The sequence below is a fragment of the Salvia hispanica genome, chromosome 2, assembly GCF_023119035.1.
Source record: "Salvia hispanica cultivar TCC Black 2014 chromosome 2, UniMelb_Shisp_WGS_1.0, whole genome shotgun sequence".
In the NCBI taxonomy this organism is placed as follows: domain Eukaryota; kingdom Viridiplantae; phylum Streptophyta; class Magnoliopsida; order Lamiales; family Lamiaceae; genus Salvia; species Salvia hispanica.
In genome coordinates this window covers 10,682,735-10,703,920 of record NC_062966.1, presented here as the reverse complement: position 1 = coordinate 10,703,920, position 21,186 = coordinate 10,682,735, and the positions used below count along the sequence as shown (strand labels likewise).

The 21,186-nt window shown below is 35.9% G+C and overlaps 2 protein-coding genes across 7 annotated transcripts; both read right to left on the bottom strand.

Annotated features, from left to right (window-relative positions):
• On the bottom strand, positions 1–14,427 carry LOC125205019 (protein TRANSPARENT TESTA 9-like). Of its 3 annotated transcripts, XM_048103813.1 has the most exons (23): positions 14,370–14,427; positions 11,221–11,521; positions 8,381–8,432; positions 8,201–8,277; positions 7,965–8,098; positions 7,768–7,864; positions 7,601–7,658; positions 6,584–6,692; positions 6,373–6,496; positions 6,110–6,296; positions 5,685–5,974; positions 5,084–5,172; positions 4,935–5,005; positions 4,220–4,330; positions 3,184–3,249; positions 2,438–2,575; positions 2,038–2,143; positions 1,795–1,866; positions 1,647–1,705; positions 1,345–1,504; positions 984–1,150; positions 381–633; positions 1–303 (listed from the first exon to the last, which is right to left on the bottom strand). In XM_048103813.1, the coding sequence occupies exons 2-23, from the start codon at positions 11,271–11,273 to the stop codon at positions 296–298; spliced, it is 2,481 nt and encodes an 826-aa protein (XP_047959770.1). In that variant the 5' UTR covers positions 11,274–11,521; positions 14,370–14,427; the 3' UTR covers positions 1–295. The 3 variants fall into 3 exon arrangements, with proteins under 3 accessions (XP_047959770.1, XP_047959769.1, XP_047959771.1); XM_048103812.1 differs by lacking the exon at positions 14,370–14,427 and having other exon boundaries at positions 1–633; positions 11,221–11,498; XM_048103814.1 differs by lacking the exons at positions 7,601–7,658; positions 7,768–7,864; positions 7,965–8,098; ... (2 more) ...; positions 11,221–11,521; positions 14,370–14,427 and adding an exon at positions 6,984–7,057 and having other exon boundaries at positions 1–633.
• Positions 14,202–19,771, bottom strand: LOC125205020 (chloroplastic group IIA intron splicing facilitator CRS1, chloroplastic). 4 transcript variants are annotated; one of them, XM_048103816.1, is made up of 10 exons: positions 18,859–19,770; positions 17,947–18,427; positions 17,379–17,509; positions 16,439–16,789; positions 16,199–16,355; positions 15,355–15,644; positions 15,111–15,170; positions 14,776–14,922; positions 14,550–14,706; positions 14,202–14,476 (listed from the first exon to the last, which is right to left on the bottom strand). In XM_048103816.1, exons 1-8 carry the CDS (start codon positions 19,654–19,656, stop codon positions 14,896–14,898), a joined length of 2,295 nt encoding a protein of 764 aa, XP_047959773.1. In that variant the 5' UTR covers positions 19,657–19,770; the 3' UTR covers positions 14,202–14,476; positions 14,550–14,706; positions 14,776–14,895. The 4 variants fall into 4 exon arrangements, with proteins under 4 accessions (XP_047959773.1, XP_047959774.1, XP_047959775.1 ...); XM_048103817.1 differs by having other exon boundaries at positions 14,202–14,452; XM_048103818.1 differs by having other exon boundaries at positions 14,202–14,614; positions 15,111–15,150; positions 18,859–19,771.
• Between the last annotated feature and the right edge of the window lie 1,415 nt (positions 19,772–21,186).

Below are 21,186 nucleotides of genomic sequence, written 5' to 3'. Positions count from 1 at the left end.
AGAATGAACTTTCTCTTTCATAAGCTCTTGAAAAACTATGTACTGTTACAAAAGCTCATAAAACTGGCTGCCGGAGATGAAATTGGTCAAAGAATCTCACATACAAAAGACACAGCGTATATATATGTAATCTACTACTCCATATAAGTATATTATTATATACAAAGAATGGCACTGACTACTACATGCTCTATTATACATTCTGTACCTGACGATTCTTTTGGAACACAACTCACATACATGAGGCTGCTTGAAACCTCACCTTTGTTATCTTCCGGGAAAACTAACCGCGCATTCAAACATCTGCAAATAACATGAGGTCCACCGTTACATTGTGTTATCATCCTCCACACGCTCAGAAAGTCTCGAATCGTCGTTACTTCTATCAAGTTCTAGTAAAGGTTCTAGACTTTTCTCCACCATGCAACTTTGCAGTTCCATTTCCTCTACAACCATAGACATTGCATTCTTGCAGGATTCCTCATCCTGGAACGCCAGAGTCCACCTTCCGTCAACCAAAGCTTTAGATTTTACCTTGCCATGTCCAGCATACATAGCAGTGTCTGTAAATGGGAATGAGGAAGGACGGATTCGAAGGTGCAGCCACTTTAAATGTTTATCGTCTACTCTTGGCTGAAAGAAAAAAACCAAGTATGTTTATATGGAATCAATCAGCTGCCATATCCTTTGAGTTCAATAATCTTTTGTTAGGTAAGAAACAGTATGTCCTAACACAAGGCATTTTAAACAAATGGATAAAATACCAAGTGAAAGCACAAAGATGTAACTTGAAAATATGCTCACTAGTACATAAAGATTAAGAGATCATCTGATAAGATGAGGGAGGAAGGCTACTCTCATCTCTCATGTGTTCACAACCCACAAATATTTTTCTGAATAGGGTTCAGTGATGCATTTTCTTAGCATGATTACACACTGATCTTTAATCATTTGGTAAAGATTTATTTGAGATGGCAACTCACATTACATCCAGCCAATGGTGCCACAACTCGTACCAATCCTCGCCCCGGTTTCACTGGTAATTCCTCCGCAAGGACAAGCCAACCACAGCTACTCATAGAGAGGGCTAGAAAGAGGAAATGACGTTCTTTACCCCTTTCAAATGCAATTCGACATGAGATTGCACCCACTATAGATAAACAGGAAACCAGGTCAATTAGAAGAAAGCAAGTGACAACAAAACTTTGGACTGAACTCAATTATTCACATGCATGCTCAGTCCTTATAGTTGGCCTGTTGAGGCTTCTGGGAATGCAAAGTCAGGGAAATGACATGTAAAATGATGGAAGCGCGCAAACAAGATGCAATTCATATCTGATTTACCAAGATTGATTTCAGCATTCGGTTTAAGTTCTGGAAGATTTAAACCAGCATTCCTTGCTCTGGACTTCTCTGGAGTATCAACCTCAGAGAATACAGGAGGTTGATCTGGCAAAACTTTACCAAGCGAGAAAATGTGGAGATGATGAAGCAGCGCAAACACCTATGGAGGTGAGAACTTTGTCAATATACAGTGGTTGTCTACAGAAGTACATGACATTTCATGCATCCAATCTATGTCTAATAAAGCAGACTCTGTAGACTTAATCCAAATATAAACAAAATATTATTACTGAAGGACAAACCTTCACTGCTTCACACATTCTCTCTCCAGCAGCAAATGATGATTCAGATGATGCATGCTCTGAAAGACAGAAGAATAACAATAAGATGCATGTTCCTAAAAACATTCTCAGATCACTCATGTGGGGGAGAGGGGAGAGAGAGAATGACCGTCATAGGCAGACTTGAATGGCGGCAATAGAATACACTTTGGATCTTTTCGTAGAGAAGATGCCTCAATTGCTGAACAGATAGATTGTTTACCAAGTTACAAGCCACATGACAAATCATTCTTAGTTAATAGGAGAAAAGAACCTCATTTGCTGAACAGATAGATTATTTACCATGAGTTATTAGCCACACGACAAATCATTCTTAGTTCAATAGGAGAAAAAGAGAGAGAAAAAGGCATACCTCTTTTGCACTTTCTCCACTGGTCACAAATAACTGCCAATAACAGATCAAACCAAGTTCCTCTGGCCTCCTCTAGAACACGAGCAGTGGAATGGTGAAATGAATCCTACAGACAGATGTCCCGTCATTATATGCTCAACTATTTTCTAACAGTATACTTATAACCATAAGAATACCACAAAATATTTATTAGAAATGTACGGTTGCTTAGTGAACCTTTCATCCATATTCCAGCATGACCATAAGGAGGACCAACTATATGATTACAAATGGTGATGTTAAGTCGCCAATGGAGTATCATTTTCCAGAGATCTACTCAAGTGACCATAAGATGACTAAAACTTCCCGACAATTAGGGTAACAGATATCCAGCTGAAAGTTTACTTGTATTGTCACTTACGGTAAGTAAAGTAAGATGATGACTGTTGAACTCCGCTTTGCTGTAAGGTAACAACTGCCGCAAAAGCCAACCACCATGCCACAATGTTTCTGCAGAGATGTTTGATCTGCAGAAGAGACTAACCAAAGAATCGAGTACCTAAAAATGAGACCAATAACCCATTACAAGAGCATTTGAACTGAAAAGCATGAAACAAACAAAAACTCTTCAGATTATATAGCAAAACAAAAAATAAGGTGGGCCCAATTTTTCATTTTACCACAAGACAATATTCTTATAATTTCTAAGTAAGAATTATTCTCTTAAAGCCAGTTTGGTTTGCTGTTTATTAAGCAGTACCAAGGGATACAACTAAGTGTGTAAATTGATTCGGTTTCCTCAAAGGGGTTGGACCAGGAATTATTAGATCTACATTCGTGGAATATCGAGGGGAAACAAGATCATTATACAAGGGAAAAAGTTAACTTTTTCCCACTGAGACTCAGAATACTTTTATCTGTTTGCAGCAGCAAATTTAACAAATTCACCAAATGGACTGCATTAAGTTTATAATTTCATTATAAAGATTATTTCTGAAAGACCTGCTCAAAATTATGCATGCACCCACAAGTGAGCCTAGCACTTCATGAAACTGACATAATCAAGCCAATACAAATGAGCCATGGCACTGGCCCTTGTTATCTAAATTAGCTAGATAAAGGGTGCATGCAACCAATATTATTTTCTGTAATGTGAAAAGTACATACTTGAAATCTATGCAGACGGGGACTCGCTCCAACCTCTGGGTGTACACATGAAATTCCAACGTACTCCTGTTGGACAAAACAAGGTATAATAAGTTCTATGCTTTCGCTAAAACTTTACGACCATGTTAATTGATCCGCTTGGCTTAAAAAGAAATTCTAGACAATAGAAGCCAGCATTCTGAAATTAGATTTATGACCAGATGGTGGTTTCAAATGGCAAGTCATTATGTTTCAGAACTTGATTGTTTATCCTGCTCTGATGGCTGTGATGTCAACAAATGATTCATGATTCTAGAGTCACATATGGACTGTTACTGAATAAGTATTCACGTAGGTTGTGTCCTAATCAGGCTTAGTCTCTTGTAATAAATATAGGTGCTTTGTACAGTGATAATAATCAACTACTCCCTCCGTCCCTTAAATATATGAACTTTTGAAGGGACACGGGTTTTAATGCACACTTAGTAAAGTGAGAGAGAGATAGAAAGAATAAGTGACTAAAGTATTGTTAGTGGAGAATAGAAAAAGCATAATTTTAAGAGACAGACTATAATGGAAATAGTTCTTATATTTAAGGGGCGGAGAGAGTACTATTTTTCCCTAATATATTTCATTTTTCCAAGCATGTCTATATTTTATTGTTCTACATGGTCTATAGCGAATGTGAGTGTTTCCCACATTAAGTGTTAGTGGAATCTGGATAAATATCAACCTTGTTGTGAGCCTCGGGATCTCAAATCTTATCAAGATAGAAGGCAAAGTCGAGAAAAACAAAGACAATGTGGCAAATTAATGTCTAAAAAAACTGAATAAATTTTTCCATAGGAAAACACGATGAGGCAAAACTGCCCTCAAGCACCAAGTAACTTAGGAGGTAGTCACTAAATCCAACTCCAGAGAACTAAAACTAAGTAGTAGGAGTATATCACTAGAAAAAAAAAATATTTTTATCTCATTTTTCCAAACATTGATGTCTCATTCAAGAAGGCGAACAAAAAATTTCAACAGGGAAAAGCAGATAAAGGAATTTATATACCTTCAACTTTTGCAGATAGATATCAAATTCACCACTGATGCGATCTTTGACCTTAGTACCTTCTGAGGAGAAAAGTTGCTCTTCTGCAGAATCCTCCCCAACCAAGGCTTGCTGTATGCACACAACAAAGCAGGCATTACTGAAACGTGCACATCACGTAAGCTGTTCTATCAGCTGCAAAAGACTACATCCCCAAGAGTACAAACAAAAAAGAAAGCAGGCAGCAGCACATATTATGCTACTGAAGAATATTTACTATGACCTAACACTATCTGAGAGAACCGGAAAACAATGATACTTAGTGGAGGGTGAATGCATATAACCTGCTGAATTGAGTAAAAACCTTGAACAAATTTTGAGAGCACCAAGTGAGTCATTGTAGTCATATAATGCTAGATGTGATTTAACATCATATGAGGAACTATAAGAAATAGTTTTTCATACTTAAATAAACTTTACTGTTTCCTGGCCCAGGGAAAAAACTTTGAATATCATCAAACATCAACATCAGTCTTCTAATATACATATACATACTGTAAAAAGGAGGGTATCAAATTGAAGCGGTAAAGTTTGCTCCAGTTTTTCCAGACATTTCAACAATGATGGGAAAGCCTTTAGCATAACCACCCTTCACTTCATGATTCCAATTGTACATTATTTAAAAAAATTCCCTATTAGTCGATAAAATAGAGAAACAAAACTTCCAACCACATACCAGCAGTTTCTTTTTATGTTGTTTGCATTGCGGAAGTATGCCAAGAGCATCAACAATTGACTCGTCTAGTTCTGCAAATGCATAAGTTCACTTAGTTAATTGCTTATGAGGCTTATCAGCCAATAGCTAGATAACTTGAGCTTTAGGACCTTTAGTCTGCAACAATGTTGCTAGAACATTTAAGGAGCCTGAGACTTGAACTTCATCTCCACTGACAACAAATGAAAGCAAAGCTTCCCTGTACAGTTGAACACATAAAACATACTGGGGTTTAAAACAAAAAAGTACAATGAAATCTCTTGTTTTGTGGCTGTCAGAAAAGCTAACAATATCTCAATAAGTTAATTTAATAAGACGAAAACATTTCCAGCAACAGAATTATTAGTCCTTTCACCTTATTCAGCAATTATTCACTTAACAAAGATGCACAGGGGATCATCATTCTCTATTGCGCTACGCTACGCTACCCGATAGTTACCAAGACCACTACTCTATAATGCAATAATGAACTCATAACTAAATGATAGAAGGCATGCATTAGAGTCGTGTTGGATGTGCTGCATGTAAATAAGTTCATATCCCATTGACTATGTAACATTAAGACTCAACTGCAGACTGATAAAGGGATCAGTAATCTATATAAAAAATAATATTTCCAAAGAAAGCAGCTAAGCAATGTATTCCAAGAATGCTTTAAGGAAAAAATGAAAAAAACAAATAAAGCTATATGTGAGATATAGGATTGAATACCTCGGAGCAAACCTCATACCACCATACTTATGATTGAGGGCACTGTGCAGTATATGATTTTCGGTATCGGAAATGGAATTTTGATTGTTTGCATCTTTATTTTGGCTGGCTACATCCGAAGAAGCATGGCTCAACATATTACCATTGATCTTAGCTTCAGAAATCTCAGGAATCATCTCTGGATGACATAGAAGAGCAGCAACAACAATGTTTGCCAGATCTTTGATTTTGACTATGCGCAGAATGCAACAAAGTAAATATAAAGAAGTGACAGCCCCAAGACTTGGTTCCTGAACATATGCAACTCAGATAGTCACAAAAATATTTTTATAGACCCATAACCGGCAATCAACCAAATATAAAGAGCTCATGAAAATTTCCAGAAGCATAGATTAGAGCAAGCAAATAGAATGGTGAGTATGTACATTGACTGCTTCAGTCCCAAGGGATGGGAGAACCAATGGAAATATCAGAAGCCTCAGAACTTTGTCCATTATCGACCTCCCAACATCAGGGATTCCAGCAGAAACAACATCACTAATGTAATAGAGATTGTCTTCAATCTCGTCAACAGCAGAAAGAATGGAGGATGAAAGTTCTGCGCTTTGGCTCCTATTCAAAATATAATTCTTCATGTGAGCAACAACATAAAAAATTGCAGATGGACAAATGATATTCAGCATCTTACTTTTTAGCATTTGAAACAATTGTGTTCAAATGGATACACCGATCTCGGAAAAATTCGATCAAGTGCAGGAAATAATCTGAATGTGGGGCCCTAGATACAAACCTATTTACAGTGTCATCTCCAACTGCAAATCAGTCAAGCTCATTGTTTAAAACGTAGGATTTTAACCATATTGGTTATGAAAGCAAAAGTCAAATTAAGAAAAACTCACCATGATAAACGTTCAATGTTAAAGTACGAACAGCAGTTCGGATCATACTTTCTTCATGGAAAGCAAACCGTATTGCCTCAACATAAAGGGGAAAATCAACTACTTCATCCTAAAACCAATAGGATGCAAAGGAGAAAAGAACAAAGAAAATGAGATATGCGAAAGCAACACATTTTTTTGAGATATTGATGTCAAATTATTTAGTTGAAATTTTGAAAACATAGCCATCAATGGCCTGTTTTGTTTCAGTTTTATTTTGAACTTCTCTACTAGGTTCTGCTCAAGAGATGCAAGCCTCTTAAAATCAATTTCACATTAATTGTTGGTAGTGTCATGTGAAAACAGTATGATAATCCAAAAAAATTCAAAGGACAATCTCTTGTAGAATCAAGATACTCACATAATATTTATTTCCTTCCGTTTCAAGTTCCTAGGCTGAAGAAGACCAGTGTGATACCATAACTACAACTATGCACACTCAGACATATAAAAATATTTATATATGTAGCATGTCTCATTTGTACGACACAAAGCTCACCCCAACTAAACATATACCCAAAAAAGGTCTACAGAATATTTCAGTCAAATAGAACTCACAATTTCAGTAGTCCTAGCTCTAACACCTTTCGATAAATATACTTCAACCAAGTGTTCAATTCAGAAGGTTGACTAAATCAATGAACTTAGAATAATAACAGAAAGATAAGCTCTTACCATGGATTACAAAAATGACAGATGCAAATGCACTCCTTGTAACTATTATGTATTTGTGTACAAAACTCTTCTTTTATAGAAACAAAAAATAAAATTGTGGATACTAGTAATCAACCTATTCTGAAGACATAGTAATCTAAGAATATAAATGATGATTCACAAAGCAAGTTCAAAGTTCAGGTTGAAGATATGCCCGTTTTGCAAGAATCCACGCTTGTAACAAGTGACAACAACTAAATTACAGAGAATGTGCTAGGAAAAACAACACTGCCATCAGTATTGGTAGAAGACTCATAAACTTACAATTTTTGTCTTAACAAGGAGAGAAATTGTATCCTTGTTCAGTTTCCCACTTATCGCTCTTCTCAGTCCAGAAGCAGTTGCAAAACCAAATAAAAAAATGATATACCGAGTGGTCGAGATAAAAGAAAAAAAATACAAAGAACTGAAAGAGGGCTATTTTGACACACCTTAGGAAGGATATGTAATAAGATAACAACTCTTCATTTCCGAAGTCAAAAGGGTATGCTATGAGGTAGTTAACATGTTCATTTCTAAACATATAGTCTGCACAATATTGAAAAGAAATACATCTTAGAGAATCCATGCACTGGGCAGACTAGGCAAATACGGTGCTTCAGAACCAGATGTTATTATGAGAGCTTACATATAGAATGATCATTTTTCAGGTTCTGTATCATTATGCTCATTGTCTGCAAAAGCTGGCGTGAGACAATCAGAGATTCACATATTCTTAATATGCGTACACACTCGCCCATGACCTGTTTCTCCATGAAAAACCTAAAAGGGACCAAAACGATAAGAATTGCATGAAAAAGAAAATGTTACGGACCTTAAGAGGATATATGAGCATATAAAACACATAATGGACAGAAGACCCACTCAAAATAGGCAGCATCATGCTGGTCACCATATGTTATCAACTCTGCAATAGATCTCAAAGCCTCAATGACAAACTCCTGGCCATGTAGCACATGAGGATGAGATTAAGAAACGGCATCAGGAACACCCAAAATTTAGCCAACTTGAACACATAAGAGCGATAGCAAGACAATGACATACTTTGTTAACTTCATTCACGACTTGAACTTTTGTCAGTTGATCAACTATGAATCTGGGGAAGAGAACATGTAGAAGTTAATAAAATACTGAGAAGCTTGAGACCCAAACATATACATGTTGCATTTGAGAATTATACATACATTCAGATGGTACCAAAGAAAATACCAGAAACAACACAAACACATCATCTTAAGTCATAGGAATGATGCATTCTAAGCTTGGTTGGATAAAATTAATGAAACTGATACAAAAAAAAAATGATTTTAATCACTTTATAAGCACTTACTCTATGGTACCAAATGTCAATCCCAGTTATGATTCCCTATCTAAAATTCCAAGCTTCCCGGGAATCAGACAGCTAATAAGGAGTCCAAACAACCATTGTGTAAAACCATATACTCCATCCGTCCCTGATAAATATAAAATTTTGTGGGGCACGGGTTTTAATGCAAAATTGGTAAAGAGAGAGGAAGAGAAAAGGTAGAGTGAAGTAGTGTTAGTGGATAGTGGGGTCCGCATTATTAGTAGTGTTTCGGATTGCAATGGTATAAGTTGTAATGATGAGTAGGGGTAATGTGTTACTCAACTATTTCCTAAATTATAAAGTTCATAACTTTTCAGGGACGGACTAAAAAGAAAATAGTCTACAGTTATTAAGGTCGGAGGGAGCATTACATATTTACATTATTACTCTTAGTGAAATTTAAGTATATTGAACAATAACATATAGCCCATTACACCCAGTGTTCCACAATTCTTCAGTATCTTCCTAAGATATCTCGAAGAAGTTCAATATCCTCAAGCCTTCATCTAAATCTTATTTTTGGAATATAAGCTACCAGTTATGCCTTAATGCATAAAAATAATGGGTAAGTAATAGAAACCCAACTACCAAGCACAAATACCCTTGATAAAAATAATGGGTAAGAAATTACTCCCTCTGTACCCAAAAAATAGACTAGTTTTTCCATTTTTGGCCGTCACCCAAAATTAGACAAAGTCTAAATAAGGAAAGTTTTGAACAAACACACACCACTAATAATGTGGACCCCACAATCCACTAACACTACTTCCACTACCTTTTTCTCCCTCTCTCTTAGTTTTTCCTATCTCTCTCTTACTTTACCAATTCAACATTAAAACCCGTGCCATATACAACTTTGTCAATTTTTGGGGGATGGAGGGAGTATAAAATAAAGTTTTATGCTTCTTGAGAGCTTGAATCTGCATAATAAATGGGCCATTATGCATTAAGATCACACAAAAGATCTACTTTGCATAGTCAAGGGCATCCACAAAAAGGCAGTATATATAAGCTTTCTTCTGTATCTCCCTAAGATATCTCAAAGAAATACAATATCCTCAAGCCTGATTCATCTAAATCTTATTCCTCGAAAATATAAGCTACAAGCTATGCCTTAATGCATAAAAATAATGGGAAAGTACCAGAAACCTAACTACCAAGAACATATACCCTCGATAAGAAAATATAAAATAAGTTTTACGCTTCTTGAGAGCTTGAATATGCATAATAAATGGGCCACTATGCATTAGGATTGCACAAAATATCTAGCTTGCATAGTCAAGGGCATCCACAAAAAGGCAGTAAATATATGATATTTGCACCCCTCAAAGAACAAATATAGTCCACCTATCTCTTCCTTCTCATGAAGGAAGAGACATAGGTAGTTTTTGCAAATTCTCAAAACAGTTTGGTTCCTAAAAGAGCATCACTTTGGGAAAGAAATTTCATTTCCCAAGGGCTCTATTCACTTGAGAAACAGAAGGATGCATGTGAAGAACTCAATACAATTTTCCATGAGATGTCATCATACTCAGATTCCACAATTAAGATACGTTTGTGACATAATTGTAGTAATTGTCAAACCAATCCAATCTATCTCGTTTAATTCCTTCCAGTAAAGAAGTCTGATTGAGCTCTGGCCCACTTCAAGTTGATTGTCGTAGTCAAACTGCTCTTTTTAGCTTATCAGTAAGAACTAAATAGGCCAGAGATTCATCAGAAATAACATGCCTGCTAGGATATAGGCAGTGAAGTGGCACATCCAGAGCATGAGGCAAGACATATCCATCGCTGGTATGTGGTTCGTATTAATCCAGTTAGCTTACCACATTGAGGAATAAGTCATCCCAAGTTACCAGGCTACCACCATAGCAATAATTTCTAGAGCCGCGATACCTAAAGTGGAAAACGATTATTGTGCCACTCATGCAACCACACACCATCCACTAGAGTTAATGCATCCAGATTCCCTATGATTTTACACTACACCATTATTTACCTATTATAGTTAAATAAGATGTTGCTTCACCTTGTACTCAGTAATTCAGTGGACCATAATACGAACACACCTGCCGACTAGGTTTTGCAATACCCCATATGCCACCCATCTTAACTATCAAGCATTGGTCTTCTATGACATCCTTTGACTCCAATGGCAACGATGGAGCAACAGAAAGACTAAATTTGCTTATGCTTAAAATCCCAACTTTGTAACATGAATACACTTCTTATAACCATAAGACAATTTTTTCATCAAGGAGTGGAACATTGCCAAGTCAAAGCCATAAAAAGTAAGTTTTGTGTTAATAAACAAGTGTTCCACTGTAACTAGATGGAAAGACCCCTTTGTGTTTTGATTCCAATTAGCAGCGCAGGCACAAAATACAGGTTAAACTGAAACACCATCCCTTGGCTAATTCAGCCAATCCTCCAGCCAAAAAAGTTGAATACAGAGTATCCTAGTCCTCATAAATGAGAAATAGCAAGTAGAGCAAAAATGATATAGCGTGAGAGAATGCAGCATATATAGAAGTACCTGAGTTCATGTAACGATAGTCTATCCCTGGATCGCCAAAAGGAAAACCACATCCTTTTAAGAGGTCGCGATCACCGATTCCTTCTTTGCGGCATCAAAATTCATTCTCATGAAAAAATGAGAGATGTGAATGAGAAGGCAATCCAGATGTGGGCAATGGCGCCAATAGAGAGACAGGGTTTGCGAATTGAAGCAATGAATGGGATCAAATCCAGAAAGGCGATGATCAGCATCCGGGTGGGATCCTTTGCAATTGACGGACGAATCAGGAGAGAGAAGAGAGGTGTAGTGATGTACCGATCTGTCAGACGTAATTGGAGTTAATCATCAGTGATTAAGCTCTGGGATTTTCAACTCAATTGCCGTTTGCAATTCATTCTGCATTTAGTTGGAAGAGTTCCGTTGCTAACATGTATCCATTCCTCCAATTCATCCTCTACCTTTTCAATTTGTTGTTTTTTCCGTTGAGTTTTCTTATAACAAAAATGGATTTAAATTAATGAAACACAGCTGAAATTATTAAAAGCCCCAGAAGTCTCTCCTTTAATTATTCAACGAATCAAAGAATGTTTTAAAAATAAACAAAATCTGAAAAGTTTTATTTCGATAATTAGTAATTAATTAAACAAAAGCGGGAAAACTAAAAATGCCATAATAATTAGTTAATTACAATAAAATTAAACTAAGTATGCAAATTTCTATATACAATTATCAGTTTCATCATTAGCGGCGTCACTAATTGCATCGCGAGTAGTAATAAAACGTTAAAAGAATGAATACTATTTCTTTGAAATTAGTTCAATTTCTGTTAACTTTAGAGTTTCAGAGAGTCTTAATTCCTCATCATAAACATGTGAATTATGTGTAGTCCTCGTCTTCTTACTTCAGACACTTCTCCACTCACAACTCACATATCACATTTCTATTTCCACCTTCTTCTGAAAATAGAATGTGAAAAATGCAAGCATGTAACAATAGCAAGAAAGTGAGATACACAAAGTTACACGGTCAGTGAAGCAAATCTGAAGCTCAAACTAATTACATTAATGTTTATACGTATTTTGTGATTTTTTTAAATCACAAAATGCATATAAATCTATTTACACAAGGTCGGGTCATGCTGATCTCTTGGACAAGGTTCCTCGGAGACGTGTCTCCGTATCTAATCTCAACACCTCCCTGCCTAAAAATGTGGAGACCTTTGTTTAAATAGAGAGATCTAATTATCAAACATTATCAATTAATTTAATTAGTACTATATTTTTCATCTCTAGTAATTATATTTTTCTATTTTGATGTATCCTTTAAAAATCAAAATTAATTCCTATTATAATCAAGTGAATTTCAAAATTAGTTCAAGAAAATGGAGTTTGCACTTTTTAAATATATAGAGTAAGAAAAATACCGCTTTAAAGACCTAGACATGGAAAAATTACTCGTGAAGTGCTTTTGATAACCAGTTTGCCACCAAGATCATGAATGGTGTATACGTTTTTTTTATGTAACATTATTACTTTATCATGCAATCATTATTCTTGTAATTAATACTCCACTTGTAGTGCATCTTCATTGCTTTGATTGTTTTGTCCACTTTTGGATTACATATGCAACTATTTTTATCAGACAGAGAAAATAATATAGGGCTGAAAATTAATAAAATATCTAGTCAGATTTATTTTGTAGGAGTATTTGATTTTTTTTATTCAATCGATATTATTAAAGTAATTAATTTAGAAGTGAAGCATAATATTTGTTTTGTCCGCCATTAATTTTCATGTGTTGATTTGACTCGTGTTTTAAAAAATGTAAAGAAAATAGGTAGACTAAAGTTACGGAATGTGAATTATACTTTTATATAGTTTATTAATTTTATAATAAAATATGAGTGAAATGAGTTGGTCTTATATAAAATTTATTACCAAAAGCAATAACAAGTAAGTAAGTGTGACAAGTATTAACGAATAGACCGAAAAAAAAAACAACTAATGACAGATAATAACAGACAGAGAAAGGTTCTTATTGTGTTTAGGTGTTTATTTCAGTTTTCTTGTAATATCTTCACTTTATATGATGAAATATTATTTGGTGGACCTTTAATCTCCTTACTGTTAAGTTTGCAGGTAATGTGAACAGCTACTACCATAATGCTAAATTTGAATCTCCCACAGTCAATTTTATCTCGCTAACCTGTTTCCATTAAATTTGTAGAACTACTGACCAAGACATCTTAATCTTTGGCCTAAACCTGTTTGTTGTTATGAATGGTGAGTGTGGTTCTCTATAGGTGGAACAATGAACTTGAGAATGCAGAACAAGATGATCACTGAGATAATAATGTTTAATGAACATTTTACAGTGTCTAATTGACCATTATATGAACTAGTAGAAATTGTTATTGTATTAACTATTAAGTGAACATGCCTCTAAAATTTGTAAATCACAGTTACCCATTTCTTTGAGCATATCCAATTTCTAATTTCTGATTCAGCAAAAATTTATATTCCATGTTTGATAGCCCATTCATTGGTTGTTTCTTTTGTTTGATGTATGTGCAATATTTATTGGTCTGTTCTGAATATCAGCTTAACTTTGTGCTTGCAGATGGACTCTTGAAGGAATTGGTTCTCTTGAGCCTCGAAGAAGTGCAATTGAAGATGATTTTGAAGAGGAAGAGGAAAAAGATGAAGATGACCAACTTGTAGATGGATTAGATTCTACTGTCATTGACAAGGTAAATATTCTATGCATATCATTTTACTTCTACTTGTATGTTCATTTGCTTTCTGTGATGTTCTCTAATTTCTCTATTTTCATGGGAGTTCTAAGCAAGTTGGATGCTGTTGTTTAAATCATAATATGGTGATTGCCTGAGCAACCCGGCATTTCAAGCCTTTGTGGCTCTTATAACAGCATCCCAGACCAAACACCACCTTGGTCTTCTTATATCCGACATCATCTACTGTGTTACAAGACAATGTGGATGGTGTAATCAGGGCAAGAAAAACCAATAGAGTCTTGACAAATCTGTAATCAAGCATGGATCTCTAGCTCCAAAACGATATTGAGACGAAAAAAAAAAAAAAAATGACAGTCCTTCACAGAAAAACTAGGCAAAGGAGGCTATGGAGTTATATACAAAGGGAAGCTACCTGATGGCCAGCTTGTGGCTCTTAAAGAAAACCCATGATGATGCACAAGAATTTGTTGATGAGGTCGCCAGCATACGTAGAACCTCCCATGTCAACATTGTCAATCTCTTGGGATTTTGTTATGAGAGAAACAATAAGGCTCTAGTCTATGAATTTATGCCCAGTAAGTTATATACTTACCAGGTGATGTGATCTGACCTTTGTTCTCGGCAATGGTAAGCTCTCCTACATTTCTTCTATAAGTACTGCAGATGTAAAGTGCTAACTCAGTATCCTGAACGAATCCGATTGTACTTTGTGCAGAGAGGATAGATGGTATTTCCCAGTTCAACAAGTCCTGTCATTACCTCGTTTACGGTCAATTTTATATGGCTCGTGATAAAGAATGTATAACTTATAGGCTCACCAAAAAACCCTCTGCAGAATGCTTTTATCAGACCACAGATAGCACATCCCAAAAGCTGCCAATTTCAAACCTACGTGTGGCTCACAGCACAATCCCCATGTCACTTATCAGCTTCAGCAATTATCCTATCTTTTCTGAATGCTCATCCTGCAAATTTGTGCATATGATCCAAGGTCACTCAGAGTTATCACACATGAGACAGTGTGGAGGATGAAAATTGAAGCAGTTTAGTCAAGACAATTCATAACATTTGTTTATCATTAATCAATCATCATTCATAAATCCTCTTGAAAAACTGCATCAAATTTCAGAAAGTAAAAAAGAAATATACATACCAGCTTTTGCTTGATATCACAGATTGCCTGTTCCCGTTGCCTGGCGAAGAACTTCAATGACTATTGGAGAGGAAGAAGGAAAAGCTAAAGTATAAGCACTCTCATTCGCAAAACAAGCAAAAAATGGTGTCACGTGTTTATGACCTTCTTTTTTTAAAAATAAACTAAAGTTTATTGAACTAAGAAAAAAACTGAAAAAAAAAGACAAGTTCATCTATATGTTTATGAGCTCAGAGATACTTACTCCATGTCTTTGGATTTCCAGTGACCTGGATAATGCCTCCTTTTTGTTCAGCAAATTTACTGCAGCTGACTTAGGTCGTTTATAGTTTTTACCACGATAAATTATAATCGCATGCCCTTCTTTCAGCTTAACTACATCAACCAAGATCCCACCACTTTCTGCCTCAACAAATTTTGCTGTATGCATGACCTGCAAAAAAGATTTCTGCATCGTAATCACTTTCACAATTTCTCTGTGCTTCCAGTGTTGATGCATTCCTTCTATGACACCATCATAAACTCCACACCTTCCTGTAGTCATAACATGTCATATAGAAGTTCATATGAGTGAGAAATCAATACGAAAGTTTCATACTCATTACCTAAAAGTAAAAATGCATGTGTTCGGCTGTAACTAATAGTATTAAAATAATCTATTCAAGATTTGATAAAGCTCTTACTAACAAGCAAAGCTAGGGTGGCTATAGGTATAAACAGAGTCCTGGATCCCGACACATTGAAAGTGAATATTGAGAGTTTTTGGGGACACACAGGTTTTGAGAACATGATTAAATTACTTAAGGTAACTTATGAGAACAATAAAACTTTGAGTCATGCACCGTATCAGGTGTGTATTAACTGGAATTCACACCATTGTCAACATAAGAAAATAATACCCCCTCCGTTTCCTAAAAATAAAAACTCTTTCTTTTTTGGTTCGTTTCCTAAAAATAGAAACTCTTTCTATCCCTCTCTTACTTTACCAATTTTGCATTAAAACCCATGTCGTTTCAAAAGTTCCAATTTTTAGGAAAAGGAGGGAGTAATAAGTAAAGAAAAATTGTAAGATGAGATTTTCTTCTTACCAAGCACTAAGCTACTACTGATCCTTAACCCCATCTCACGCAAGCACACTCTTTCCTCTTTGGATATAATCTCCAGATCCGGTTCTTCATCAGGTAGTCTTGATTCATTTCTCAGTTTGTTTAATACCTTTGCGGATTTCTCAATCTTCTTCTTAAGCTGTAAAGTAAACAAATGTGTATTTCCACGTTACTTGCTATAATAGTAAAAAACAAAACGCAATATGAAACACTAAATCTTACAAGGAAGAGCTTTTGTTCTTGATCTTTTAGTTCTTTCTCTAATCTTTCCCTTTCAGCTTCCAGCTTAACATCAACTTCTGTGTTCGCTTTCTTCAGGCTCCCAATTTCTGACTGCATTCTATGAAACTCAGATAAAGTTCCCATGACGTCCGAGCTAACTAAATGTTTGCTAGTAATGGAGAAGCTTTCACTAGCTCTTAGTCTGGCAGCTTCTTCATGAAGTTGGCAATGTGTGAGCTCTGTTTCTCGTTCAGCCACTACTTTTGCAACTTCAGAGGGAACAAAATCCTTGCCTCTATAGAGAATTATCAAGAACTTATTACGCAGTAAAAGAACTCCTCCAGTAAGTTTCTGCAACAGGAACAATGTGATAGATGAGAATATTTCATTTGTAATGAAAGTCTTACATGAAATCATAGCTTGTTTCTACTGTTGTTCTATGACCTTATTGATAAGGGATGCAAACATAAATTCTGCGGCTGGTTACCTTTGATATCATATTAGCACATCAATTATATATCTAATAAAGATCCTACATATTAGCCCTCACTATGACAATATAATTCTACTTCCATAGATGGAGAAGTTCGTAGACATTTCTAGATTCTCCAAATCTATGATGTTTGTAGCAAGTCAGTTTTATAGATATACAAAAATCATTCTCTTAATTGATACTTTAGACCAACTAACCTAATTACCAAACACTGACTTCTATCTATGCACTTCTTAACCTAAGAGAATCTAAAAAATAGTTTGTTTCAGACTTTCAGCTTGATTCAACATTTGTATCCAAACATATACCCATCCCTAGCTAAGACTTTCGTTCATCAACAGATATACTAGAACATAGCCAATGCTGTAATATCGCAACATACTAAATTGACTCACAACAGACATACAAAATCAAAATCATACAGTATCATATTTCAACCAGACTTGCCTTGAGCTCATTAGCCATTTGTTCATTGTCAGTGTTTGGGACTCCCCACTTTAAAGCGATCTTTGCTATATGGCTTTTTTCCCACAATTTTAGGATTGCTGCAGCTAGTCCTTGGAGATTCCTGTTTCTTCCTTCAGAATACTCAAAAACAAAATTCTATCAGAACTATTGGTATAGCAATTTTACATGGAGACATATATGCAAAATATACATGTTAGTGCCTGTTGGACTGAAATGTAAACCAGATGGATCAAGCTGCATAGTAATCCGAAACTCCAACCTAAAATTGATTTGAGTTCAGAACAACAATATTACTACCTCCGTACAGAAAAATTAGACTAATTTTGGGGTGTCCACCAAAATTAGACCAAATCTATATATTTTTAAACAAATATTAACCTTAAACATCATTCTAATTGTGGACCCACAATCCACTAACACTACTTTCACCACTTTTTCCCTCCCTCTCTCTTACTTTACCAATGGTGCATTAAAATTCATGTCAATTATAACTTGTCTATTTTTTTTTGGACAGGGGTAGTATAATACAAGAGAAGAAAGTAATAACCTAGAACAAAATGAGTTGGTTGAAGGCGAGCAAGCTTCCTCAAATATGTAAGCTCAGCATCTGCAAGCTTTGCGCTAGTAAAAGGTGGACACAGCCTGAAAGGTGTCATATATCCTGGAACGACAGCTGGAAGCATGTCTCCATCAACCGGTAAAGGCTTTTGCATCCACCAATCAACAAAGCGAGGGCCTAACTCATCCAGTAACCTATCAGCTTCTCTTTCATATAGTGATGCCATATGAAAATTTTCCCATTTACCATCCCTCACATGAATCAACTCATCCGGGTTACTTCCACCAGAAGTTACTTGAGCAACAATTATGGTATTTTGGTAATCAATAGTTGAGGAAGAATTTCCTTGATCGCCAGTAGAGTTGTAATTCACATTTCGAAGATTTCTCAAACAAGACCCATAATTGCACCCTCTATAAACAGCAAGAAAGTCTTTCCTCCCCCAAACAACAAGCCCTCCAGTCTTTAACTGTTCAGAAATATAGTACTGTATCATTGATGAAGCCAGCACAGCATTTTAACCATACATGATACGACAAGAAAAAACAAAAATGGAAATGCAGATCTTAACTGAAGCTGAGTCACTCATAGTCCATATGTCAAAAAGGTAAAATGATGTCTAGCATATGACAGACTTCACTGAAAGATAAGACTATATGAGTCAAAATCGTAACACCAGACATGAATTGATGCTTATGTTGCACAAAATATCTTCTTTTTTATGCATTCTATAATCGTGAATTTAGTCCTCCACAGCAGCATAAAATATATTCTACTATGATCTAAAACTGAGTCCTGATACTAAATGTTTCGGGGTGCCAATATCAAAATGAAAGAAAACATCATCCTTAAAGTTAAACTAAATTGCACTAATATTGAAACGTAAATAAGCAGCCGAACCTCAACGATCTCTCGAGCTCTATCCATATTTCGGCACAATGGAACATCAAATTTAAGCAATGCGAGCTCATTATCTCTCCAAATCAATTGAACTTGATCAACAACAGCTTGAGTAACCCCAGCTTTCATAACCTTCACCCATTTCCTAACCAATGCAGCTTCATGTCTCAGCCGTTCCAGCAACATTGCATCAAGGCTCAGTTCTGCAGCTGTGACTACCTTCTCCTTCTTCGCCCTCCTAATCACCATTTTCTCCTCCCTCTCCCATGGCAATTTCTTTGATTTCACTCCATTCCCGGGTGCAGCCATGCCTTTCTCCTCAGCTTCAGCAACACCTAAATTATCCCCAATTCCGCACAGAACTCCAGGAGCAAAATTGAAGTTAGGATTGTTAGGGTTTATGCCAGGCGCTCCTAAATCCTGAAGTTTCTGAAAGCTTTTAAAAATTTTCTTCATCGCTAACCTGCCCCTTCCACCCCCAACCTTTCCGGTCAAATCCTGATCCGGATGTTCCCCAACTCGATCAGCCTTTTTAGGTCGCCGCTTCAGCGATTCCATTTCGTTGAAAAGAGCTTCTTCAGTGATCCATGGCGCAGTGGGAGCTTTACTCGTTGAACGAGAATTGGGGATGGATTCTGATGAATTGGCATAGGAATCTTCACTTGCACTTGCACAATCCATTCTCCGTTTTCCATTGCTACAATTGGGAGTGATGAAAGTATGTATAAAAGAAGTGGAAGAGGTAAAGTTGGTTGAATGCGAAGCGAAAGAAGCGAACAGAAATGGAGTAGCAGACATGGTAATGATGATTTACTGGTATTGCAAAATTAAAAGGAAAAGGAGATGGATTCAATTGCGATATAGTGTAAATGATGTTGTATGAATTTTCTGTTGAAGCCGTTTAGTGGTGAAGAAGATGGATTTTATCCTCTAACTTTATTTTCATACAAAAATAAACAAAAAATCTGCCAAGATGAGCATTTCTTAAACAACAAAACTATTTTTCTTTTATGCATTATATAAGAATACAATCATTTTGCAATAATAATGTTTTTCTTGGTTTTTTAATTCTATTTATGGTATTTGAATTGATGGTATATTATCTATAGTCTTTTTTTTTTTTTCAAAACTATCCTTTGACTAGTATTGTATCTGAAGGCTATATTAGTAATTTCAATTAATTTAAGATTGATATTGCTATCACTGAATTTTTGTTGATAGTATTATACCTTTTTTCTTGTCTTAATACAACGGGCCCTGCCCTATGAATGGGTCACGCAAAATATTTATATGGCAATTCAAACATTAGATTGAGCCATTAAATACCCTTTAAATGTTCCTATCTACCAATAAAGGTAACAAAAAATTGTAGGCTGAGTCTTGTGACAGTACAAAGAACTAGATTGTGTGTTTATTTGTTTGTTATCCAATTGATCTTAGTGCAATATAATGGGTCTGAAGCCTGTCATTGTAGGTTTTTGTGTTCGTCTGCATTGTTTAATGCTTGTCTTCTCTATTTTTCAAATTTTCAATATGTTTTAGAAATCAAGATTGGGATCAACCATTTCTCTCAACTCTTTTTTTTTTTTCAAATGTTGATTAATTATTCGTATCCAGTCCGTTTAAATTCCTTCAGTTTAGGGGTTGTGCTAACCAATTGGATTGCTACTCTTCATTTTCCTCTGAGAATGTGAAAATTCATTTCATACTTGTAATTTAGATGGATGAAAAGTAGATCTGCTCTTGAATTTGTGCTTTACTCTTATGAAGTATTGATACTTCAATTTGTTCTTCAGAACACAGAAATGATATGTAAAATTTCAATGAGCATAAACAGATTGGACAAATTTTCATTGGAAAAGTCTAAGAGTAAAGACAGAGATGGTGAATTCACAAAAATACATGAAAATCAATCTTCAGCTTCAGGTAGGAGTATTCCTTGATTATCATAGTGAAGAACACCTGACAGATTCAAGGCTCTGCACTTTTCTCCCATGAGAATCCTCTTCTTGCAGAGCTCCTCGGGAGGCTCTTTGTTGCCCGATTTCGTCTTCATCTTGAGCCTCAGCTTGACCTTCTTCAAACTGGTCTTCCACTTCCTGGCCAGGTGGGCAGAGGCAACCGCGATGGGGCGCGGTCGTTGGCATGGCAGCGCAACGCATTTTTGAGTCTTGTTCAATGCAGCACCGCGATCGTCTTCGCCCCCAAACGGCATGCATCGTGATGACGCACTCGACAAGATGGCTCCAATTTTGTTTGCAAGAAGACTTCTTTTCTTGCTGCTTTCATCACTTATTTGCTGCATCTTCTTGCCTTCTACAAAATAAC